This window comes from Xiphophorus hellerii, chromosome 2 (assembly GCF_003331165.1).
Source record: "Xiphophorus hellerii strain 12219 chromosome 2, Xiphophorus_hellerii-4.1, whole genome shotgun sequence".
In the NCBI taxonomy this organism is placed as follows: Eukaryota; Metazoa; Chordata; class Actinopteri; order Cyprinodontiformes; family Poeciliidae; genus Xiphophorus; species Xiphophorus hellerii.
In genome coordinates, this window is record NC_045673.1 from 2,194,485 (window position 1) to 2,205,309 (window position 10,825).

Consider the following 10,825-nt stretch of genomic DNA (forward strand, 5'->3'; position numbering starts at 1 on the left):
ACATTTACTACAACAGCAAAGTCTTTGCTCTTTATTATCATTTTATGAGTCTTTTAAAAACTTTAATTTATAGCATACGAAATATAATCAAATAACTGTTTAAATAATACCTAATTACTTCAAACTACAAAGAGAATTGATCCTGTTTTTAATAATTAATGCTAGAATGCTAAACTTGGTCAAAGTTTATTGCAGCAAACAGCAACCAGGCGCACATAGGTGCTCAGCCTGGATTAGGGCGGCCATTACTGTGGGTAAAGTATGATGAAGGTCTCAGAGACGACACAGCAACACCACCTGTTCGTTGAAACAGGAGAGGGTTCCAGTTGGTTGGCTGCTCATTGTCAGGCGCAGCCATGAAACCAAACACCTGTAAGTCCACCAATCATGGCGCTCAGAGAGAAAACTGGACTGACTACTGAAGGGCCGATTTTCAAAAATGAACTTGTGCAAAAAACTCCACTTCATTGTGAGGTATATAAATGAGATTCCTTATTAGGAATTAGGAAAACATTAGGAAAACTTTCCAATTTTGGACAGATGTGAATAACCAACGTTTTCCTCACTTTTCTTTTTGTTTTCGATCATCATTAATTCCTGTAAGTGTTCTGAACATCCGGATCCATATCTGCCATGAGTGGCAGTGGCAGTTCCTCCATTCAGCCAAATAGGTGGCATGCAGAGTGTTAATGCACGCCTGAAATGCGACAGGCTACCAGATGTTGCATCTGAGCCCTCCACTGAGTCATGTCAAGTTTATTTGCGCATTTCAGCAATAAGGCAGTTCAATGTGCTTCACAAGATAATATTATAAAATAAGCAACAAATGTCACATTTTGTCAAAATCATCAAGAACAATCATCAAATATATTAATCAAAGGCAGCTCTAAACAGGTGGGTTTTAGCCTTTATTTAAAGGAACTCAGAGTTTCAACTGTTTTGCAGTTTTCTGGAAGTGTGTTCCAGATTTGTGGTGCATAGAGCTGAATGCTGCTTCTCCATGTTTGTTTCTGGGGATGCAGAGCAGAACCAGAACCAGAAGACCTGAGAGATCTGGAAAGTTGATACAACAACAGCAAATCTTTAATGTATTGTGGTGCTAAGCCATTCAGTGATTTATAAACTAACAACAGTGTTTTAACATATACTCTCTCTTTGGAAGGATTGTAGAACTGGGTGATGTGCTGTATCTTCCTGGTTTTAGTCAGAATGCCAGCAGCTGCGTTCTGGATCAGCTGCAGCTGGATGACTGATTTTTTAGTCAGACCTGTGAAGACACTGTTGCAGTAATCGATGGAACTAGAGACAAACACATGGATGAGTTTGTCTTGATATTGTTGGGACATTTGTTCTCTAATCCTGGAAATGTCCTTCAGGTGACAGGAGGTCGACTTTGTAACTGTCTTTATGTAACTCTGAAGGTTCAGGTTCAGGTCAGAGTCCATCACTCCACCCAGATTTCAGGCCTGATCTCTAGTTTCTAACTATAATAACTGAAGCTGCATGATGACTGTAGATTGTTCCTCTTTAGGCCCAAAAATAATAACTTCAGTTTTCAGATTGCAGCGTTACATACAGTGATGCTGTGAGAACGATTGGGACTCAATGTAAAGTGCATTGCTTCATGTTATGAAATGAGAGCGTTGAGATTTAAATTTATGCATTAGAAATTTCCAAGTAGTTATTAAGTTTCACTTGTGTCTATGGATCTCCTGTGTGTTAACCTATATCAGGTTAAGAGAATATAGAACTTGGGAGGGTGGATATTATGGGGCATTTGTTACATGTTTTTATGTCAGAAACTGACAAATTTTCAGATAGATTTTTTAGATAGATTTTTGCTCAAGTTCAGTAATTTATGGCAGATAGTTTTACATTGGATGGATGGACGGATGGATGTAAACTTTGGGGAATAATATACATACAAAATGTCAACAAAAATACCTTCCACCCTGTATTTTCTCTTTTCTATACTTTTGCATACCTTGAAATAAAATGGTAATGAAGCGGAGTTGTGATGTTTAATACTAAATATGTTACATTTAATGTCACAGCCAGTCACATTAAAACTATCCTAATAAGACGAGGATTTTTACTGTTAGCAGATGACCTAATTTCTGTTTTAAAGACTCCCACAACAAAACAAAGCACGATGAATCCTCCTGCAGAAACTGGGTTCATTCAGGGAGGAGTGGGCCAAAGTAAAGCCAACATCAATATTATTTTCAACAGCAATTCTGTTACAATAACTTGAAACCTTCAGATATAAGAAAATAATATTTTAAACTAATCTAGATCAGATTACATTTGAGCACGGTTTCCAAGCTGCTGCTGACAGAGAGCATGCGTTTTAGGTGTGAAGAACGCTTGGACACCAAGTGAAAAAAAATCTGATGATATAATTTTCTCTGTTTGCCAGACTTTTTATTGCAAAGCAAAGTAGTTTAATGGTTGTGTAATTTCTGGGGAGAGAAGGAGACAGGAGGACGTGTTTCTCTAGTAATAACGCTCACTAACTGCAACCCCACACATGGTTCTGTTTTCAGCCGAGCCCCCTTGCGTGACTGGCTCTTTTCAGCTGGCAGCGGCCGGCCGCCAATGCCGAGCAGAGTCCAACAATCAAGATACGGCTGAGCTGCTGACATTCGGTTTATCGGGGAAGCTTTTAAGATGGGAAAGATTGCATTGTTTTTATCAGTGGAGCCGAATGAGATCAAGCTCTCTGCTAAAACTCAGGCTGCTGAATAACTGAAAACAGGCTGAAGCTTCATCTGAAAACAATATTTAAAAAAAACTGTTAATATAGTAGTTATTAAGCACTGAAATAAAAATGGAAGAGATCAACAAATGAAAGGAGGGGAAAAAAACAAATTTGCACTTTATTTCATGGTTTGATAAGTCAGAAGAAGTTGCAAACTTTATCTTTGGTTGATTTTGACAAATATGAACCTGGGAATGGAGACCTGACTGCACGGCACAGACCTCATAAAACATTCATGTGACCCTTGTTTTGCTTTCCGGAGGGGATGCTTTGTAAGATAAGGGAATGGGTGGCGGGTGGGGGGTTCAAGAAAGAGGGGAGCAGCAAATGGGGGAGGGGAGGAGAGCGGCACAAGAGTCTGATTGAGAAAAAGGAAGAGGTGAAACAGAGAGGGAGACCACTAGAAACAAACAGAACTACAGGCCACAGTTGACTTCCCTGAACATTTTTCAGTCATTTCCAAAACTTTGGGCTCAGAATCACAAATAAAAGTCATAAAATACATAAAATCTTAATCTAGGTTTTCTTTAGAAAAACAAGAAGGCATCCAGAGAGGCGCTCATCACTCAGCACTTTGTCTCAATCCTCCCACAGGCCAGGGTCAGAGTCCAGGCCCTTTGTCTGCCGGGTTCAGTAAAGACCTCCAGGCGGTTGGAAGGACACTTTCAGCTCTAAAAGTCTGAGACGGGTAAAGTGAAGTACTTACTGGTTGGTTTGTAATGCATAAAGGACCAAAACAACATGATTTCGCCTGGAGGAGCTCAAAACGAGGTCGCATATGTTTGGACTTGGAACAATAAGGCCTCAAAAAAGGCTGGAAAAGCTGTTAACATTCAGCAGGGCTTCTCAGATCTCTCGTTCAAAGATCCAAAACATATTTCTAAATAAGGTCAAAGGTCAAGAAGCACTTTCATTAAACATGTTTACAACTTAAAAGTCAATCAAATGTTGCTTTTTGCTTAAAGCGGTTTGCTTTTGACCATGAGCTGCCAGCTTCTTCACAGTAAATCATAAAGAGAGCTTTGAATTTAAAAACCCTTCATAGCAACAGACTGAAGAATTGTAATCACAGATTTAGTTCATGCAAGTAATTAGGAGAACATTTAAAACACTCACTTCAATTTTTTTCGATTCTGCGATCGCAGAAATTTGCACAAAATCCACAGATACCCAATTTTTTTTGCCCTAATTGTGAATTTATTGCAAATTTTCCACAAAGTGGTAAAAATTGTTGTGCTTAAGTGATGTTAACTCCCACCTGCAGGTGGCAGTAATCATTACTTCTACTACACTACTGAATCAGTCTTCCTTGATGTCTAGTTATAGTCTGTGATCAGTCAGTAACAAAAAGTCAAATTTACAGTTACACAAAAGTGCAAAAAATTACAGTTTGAAATCACAGTTTCCATTATTACAGTTTAAAGAAAAGATTGTCAGTTTGGCTCCTTTTGAGTTCTACTCTGAACCGAGGTAGTTTTGTTGACTTTCAGTTTAATCTAATTATATCTGACATTCTGAATCATATTTTCAGATGAAAATGAAACAATGAAAACGACTTAGAAAGTCAGAGGTTTTAACTTTTTAAAACATCCTATGGTTTGTAACTCATTAAACAAGTGACACATTTATTACTGTACAGTATTTAAAAGTGAACATATTATTTAGTGTTTTAACTCTCAAATGGACAGAACAGCATTATTTGTATTTTCGGTTGCAGGTGCACCCAGATCTGAACTCTAATTAAATCAAGCGCATCATAAATGCAAGTTTACTTTTACATTTCCGACATCTTAGACCAGTCTGATGATAAAAATCAATTAATGCACGAATTATAACTGAGAATATACATGTTTATTAAAAAGGTACTTTATTGAAGAGAAAGTGCACAACTTCCTCTGAATGTGTTAACTAAATCCATGAAAAGCAAAATTTTACAGTAAAGTGAATTTGACACTGATGGGTTAAAGTCTCCAAAAATGTATGACTAGATGTTTTTTTAAATCATTTGTTTAGCTCTATTAAAAGCTGAGATATCACAAAACTGGTCCTTAATGGCGGCCATCTTGGACGCCATCTTAGTTAAAATCTAATATTGCTTTGAACAAATGCAGAATTGGCAGCTAACATGCTAGTAAAAAAAAAGAAAAAAGAAAAACTGGATTGTACAATATTTACATAATTTTTCTTCCACATATCGGTAGGGCTCAGTCAGATGTGTCGGCCATGTTGAAATTATTATTCATCCTTTGTGTCTGTTTGGTGCGTCTTACCCCCTCCCAACCTGCAGACCTGCTTCCACTGTTCTCAACTGAGCCATAACGATGGCCGGGACAGACTGGTGGGTTTCGGGTCAGCGGCGGGCCCGCTCAGTGCAACATTACCCAGAGTTTGGCTTCTGATAGCTTCTAACCATTGATCTGTAACTGCTCCTGGCTCTAATCAACAATGAATGGACATATTGTCATCCAAAACAGATCAGATTTCGTGTGGCAACAGACCGCGTTGGTAATTAGACGGGGCTTTGCTGGCCCTCAGCTTCGCTGGCCCGATTTGTCAACCAATTAATTCAATGCAGAGAGGAAAAAACAACAGCTGAAGTGAAAATCAAAGTGTTCTTTATTGAGTTGGAAAGAAATAACCAATCTAATTTTAGGATATTTACTCTTAGATTACAGGGGTTTTTTTCAAAATTCGAGCTGCATGGCAAATGTTTACCTTGGTATAATAATGATATATATTAGCAGTATGAGTTATGTCGTACACGCCCCTTGGCAGTGAGGCGGTATTCCTTTAATGATGCAAACGATCAAGCATACACTAAAGGAATGCAACAAAAAATACTAAATGCTTAATAAGGACTAAATAAGCTCAGCCCTTTCCATTGAACTGAACATCAATACAGTGTAGGGCTGATCTGTTGATTAGTTTTTTGATTAACTAATTAATAATTCGATAGCAAAAGATGCTAAATAAGATTTTTTATTTTATTTTTTTACAGAATTTTAGTTTTGGGTGAAGCATTTATACATAAAGAAGGGTTTTTTAATCTTAGATGCAAAATGTAGATATTTAATTTTTGCTTAATTACTGCTCTGGCTGTGTTGTTTCAGAAAATGGCCTTTTTTGAGTTTGCTTACTATCATTAACAATTAATCCATTACCAAATTAGTTGACGATTATATTCAATAATCGATTTATCACGATTAATCCGATTAACTGTTTAAGATAACATACAACCTATTGACAGTGTCAAATCAGATTGTTAATTTTAGAAATATTTGCATGGAATTGTGTGATATTTGTGCTTTTGTACGATGATAAAAGTGACTTTTTGTTATTCGCCACATCGATCACAGGCTATAACTTGACATCAAGGAAGACTGACGCAGCAGTGTAGAAGTAAGAACTACTGCCACCTGCAGGTGGGAGTTAGCATCACCAATATTATCAAAATTTCAAGAGCTTCTAATTCCAAGCAGCTCCATTTAAAGCACTGCTTAACTTTCTTTTTGTATCACAAATCACAAATATGACCAATGCAGTGATTGGAAAACTGCAGTTAATTATATTAATGGCTGTGTTATCATTTCAGCAGAACTTTGATTCACTAATTCCTCATTACCTGACATTTTTACTGCATAATCCTGCTAAAAAGTAACAGAGCAGATTTTTTGCAATGTGTTCTTTTCCTCTGGGAGTTGCATTGATTGGATAACGTCAGCATCAATACATTTAAGTACAGAGAGAATGTCTATCAAGCAGATTCAGACATTTACTTGTGTTTAGCTCTTGAGTCTGAAAGCCAAACGTCAGATCTTTGACTTTAGCCAGTAGATTCAAAATGCAAAGTTTGCAGCTTAAATTGAAGCACCCCAGTGCAGCTGCCCTGCACTCCACAAACAAGGCCACAATTGTGCAAAGAGTCTCCAAGATTTGAGTAACCATGTCACATACTGATCAGAATGGTGGAGGCTGGATAAAACAGGCACTGAGGCAAGAGAAGTAGAACTAGAACAGAAATACATCAAGATAAAATCCTAATTACACTCAGCAAGCATTAGCAGAACATATGCCTGAATATAAAACTAAATAACAGAACAATACCTTAAATGTCCTTTAGTGGTGAGAAACAGTATGTTCACAATGCCCACCAATTTCACTAAGTTACCTGTCTTCTATAATTCTGATTCAAATAAAGAACTTTATGTTTACTAGACTGTTAATCATTATTTAACAGCCTCCAACGAAGGTGATGGAAAAAAAACTTGTAAAACTGCAACATTAAATGCAATGCAGTTGAAATCTTTGGTGCAAGTAAGCTAAAAAAGTTAGTTTCACCAGTGCAACTAATGCAAAAGGTTTGTCTAGAGTCCTGCAAATAGAACTCCCAAAAAAACACATATGTAAAGAAAAAATGATCATATAAAAGTAGAAAAACTATACTGTAGTTCATAGTTTCTCTACGTTTGTCAAATAACAAGACAAATATTTGCTGAAATATATTGAATAATATATGTTTTCTTTAAACTGTTTGTGAAACTTGTGCAAATATTTCATTATTTTGTGATCAAGATTCCAAAGCAATTGTTGCTCCTGTTTTTTAAACAGTCATATTTTTGCAATTTGTTTCACACTACAGATTACAGAATGTGTTGCATGCATCAATCTGCTTCTCAAACGCAACAGAACGAGCCACGCGATAGGTATCGAAACCACTTGCGTAACACAAAGTTTAAGTCAGTGGATCAAGTTTCAGTGAGTCGGAGAAAGGTGTTCTCTTACCTGGAAGAGGTGAGCCAGCAGAGATCAGCGTTACCAACACTGTTATCCCCAGAAACGCTGCACACTGGTCACGCACCAGAGCCTGGAGCATCACCGCCAAACCCACAGCGGAGAGAAAACCTGCCATGGTACGGCAGTGCAAGCTTCAAGGCATTTCATCCGCTTAAGAAGTGAAGATTCATCACATCAACCAACAGAAGCTTGAATTACTCCTTCAGGAGCATCCTCCTCCAGAGGTCAAAGGCTGCAGGGAGACAACAGAGATGCAAACAGAAGCTAAATGCTAAACTCCATGTGCTTTATAGTCAAAATTACAGCTCACTTCAGTAAAAAAGAACAATACATACAAGGTGTAGCATTTTTATAGTTTGTCAGATTAAAACCAATAATTTCAGTGAATTTAATTGGGATTTTATGTGAAAATCCCAACAGGATCGAACTATAAAGTGGAAGGAAAAGAATGAATCTTTTTTACATTCCGTCACCTTCCTAAAATAATGACCCAAGTCATTTTGTGCCAAAAGTGACTTTTTTCTGCCTGAAACATCTTTCAGAAAAAAGAGGTGGACACCATTTTTTTTTTGACAAAAAATTACAGCGGCACCAAATTATTAGCCGATTATTTTAGGAAGATGACAAAATATAAACCTCTTTACTCTGATGCCCCTAAAGAAGATCCAGACCAACCAGTTCCCATTAGAAGTCACCTAATTAGGAAACAGAGTCTGCATGTGTGGAACTGAATCTGAGTCTTTTTTTGTTCTGTTTTCTTTTTTTGAACAATTAATTCCTCTCATTTTGCAGCTAAAAAGATTTTTGCTTGTACTTTTTTTCTTTTAAACAATAATGATGCATAGCTGTAGCAACAAGCGCTACTTTTTCCAACTTTGAGCAGCTGATTAGCATCTTAAAAGCTAAAATAATTATTGAATTCTGACCCAAAATCCCAGCTGAGTTGAAATGAGAACCAAAGAGCAGAGAGAGAGGGAGGAAGTTTAACCCATCTCTTTCATCCATCAGAATGCACAGAGATTTAAAGGAGTGACAAAAGCAAAGTAAGTGGATTAGCAGTGCTTGCCAAAAACTGATGGTATTATCCCAGACATGTTAATATTGTCTCTGCTGCTCCTATAATGAGCTACTAGCATATCATAATAATCATACAGCAACAGGCTTCAGTCAGAGGCCTCTTTAGATTGGTGGAAAGACAGACTGCTACTGGAGTTCCTTCCTGCCTACATGGAAGACAACATGCAAAAGACGTTGTCTTCCATGTAGGACGACAATGTAGGATAGATGATCCCTCACCAGAAGGACAACCAGCCTATGTAAGCGGACAAAGTTAAAACGGACAGTTTGAATCAAAGCATATCCATGTAAAATGGCCTAGTCAAACTCCAGACAAATTGTAAATCTGTGGCAAAATCTTTGATACTGATATTCACAAGTGCTCTCCATCCAATTTGAGGTAGAGATATTTTGGAAAGAAAAATGGGTCAATAACACAAAATCCTGATAAATACATTAAATTTGGAGGCTTTAATATTCCCCTCATTGCTGTGTTGTCATAAACAAAATTAAACATCCTCCAGCATTGTTTGTCACAGCTGGAGTTCTTCTGAACTTTTTAATTTTCCCACTGAAGCAAGTTTAGGTGAGAGCAGATCTGTTTTACTTGAACAGCATGTTCTACTGTGTTCCCCATTTTGAGGAATTATATAAATATATACAGGTTTTTGAAACAGTTTCCAGGGTTTTAAGTCATCTCTACCAGAGGTGAAACAGAGCGGCTAGCTCTGTCATCCAGACACACTTCAGCCTCCGTCCTTACCCCGTCCCGTTACTCTGAGCTTAGCCATCATGTAGCTCCTCGTGAAGCTACAAAAAGCTAATATCCCTCTTCGGGTGCCGCTGAAAAAGGCTAAGCGCTGGCTAACATCCGCACTCGGGTGATATTTCCAAAAGCTAGCTCGGATGAAACGGTTATCTCTCTTTTTCTTCCCGGAGCGGACTGTCCTCTCAGCCAGCTCATAGCTGCGCACTTACCCATGAAAAGCGAGCTCCGACTCGGACAGTTTACGTGAAGGTGGGGAGAAAATATCCTTGGAAAGAATAAAATCCTTTATCTGAAGTGCTTTATGAGAACCTTGCTTGTTTTGAAGTTATTTTGGAGAAAGCGTGCTGCTCCGGACCTGATAGCTCCTTGTGATGTGACACAATTTCAGTTACCAGTTACCCCCTCACGTCCTGATTGGCTTAGCCCCGCCCCCTGGCCGTTCTGATTCGTCGCTTGCTGATCCAGCCACATTCTGATTGGCTGACGCTCATATCGATTAGGTTTGTCTTTTAATATTAGGTTGGTCCTCCCTCACTGGCGTCTGCGGCTTCCACGGCAACGTTACTTCATGCAACGATGCATTAACATCTATGGAAGACATATTCGTGTCAGCTTTTAATCTGCTAAATTGGATTACCTTCCTTATGAGCCATTTAATGAGTCCTCAAGTTTTTATGCAGTCCTATATTTAAACTTTAAACTCCTTTATGTTTAACTTTTGAACTCAATCACAATTTGAAGCTATATTAAAACGCAACGTTTACAAATAGTGTAGGATAAAAAAAAATTAAGAATGATTGTTTATTTTGCTGCTTATTTCGTTCAACTGAGTCGCTTCAGAGAGCGGTTTGCTTTCAAAGCATGCAGAACTTGTGCCTGGAAGGTTTTTTTGTTTGTTAGTTTTCAATGAAATGGAGATAATCAACATAACCCCATCAAGTCATTGTCATTTATTGCAAGTTAACATTTTAGTGCATGCTGACACCCAGTGGTAGCAAGGAGGTCCTACTAAGGTTTCAGTAGGCCAGTGCTCAAACATTTTGCACCCGAATCCAAAATCACCAAGTTAAAAGCAGTCAAGGGTCATGTTTTCTTTTTCGATTAAGAATGCAAAATAATTTTATTGTAATCGTTAATTTTTGTGATTTAAACATACAATATGCCTAGGTCGTGAAAACTGACAGATGTTTTCCTTAATAAAAGAAAGGTGTACGGGTTTTTAACTTTTTAAGTTGAATACTTTCTATTTTGTTGGTTTAGAAAATGTTGCCATCATGAATGTATGTATTTTGTTGATACATACATTCCCACCTACACATTGGTCTGTTAATATTATTATAAGTTTAATTCACCTTTGTAAAAACGTATCACATGCAGTTTCATAACAATGCTTGCACCTGTATTTTTTAACATATTAGGAAGGAAGACACCCCTGTCTACTTTTA

General features: G+C 37.7%; 1 protein-coding gene across 3 annotated transcripts in view; it reads right to left on the reverse strand.

The window, feature by feature from the left end:
• The window catches only part of LOC116733241 (UPF0606 protein KIAA1549), a 37,603-nt gene extending 27,824 nt beyond the window's left edge, over positions 1-9,779 (reverse strand). For all 3 annotated transcript variants that reach the window (XM_032584039.1, XM_032584030.1, XM_032584024.1), the window contains exons 1-2: positions 9,590-9,779; positions 7,544-7,787 (exon numbers count right to left, since the gene is read on the reverse strand). In XM_032584039.1, coding sequence (XP_032439930.1) covers positions 7,544-7,670 — 127 coding nt within the window. In that variant the 5' untranslated portion in view covers positions 7,671-7,787; positions 9,590-9,779. The remainder of the gene's footprint in view (positions 1-7,543; positions 7,788-9,589) is intronic.
• Positions 9,780-10,825: the final 1,046 nt, after the last annotated feature.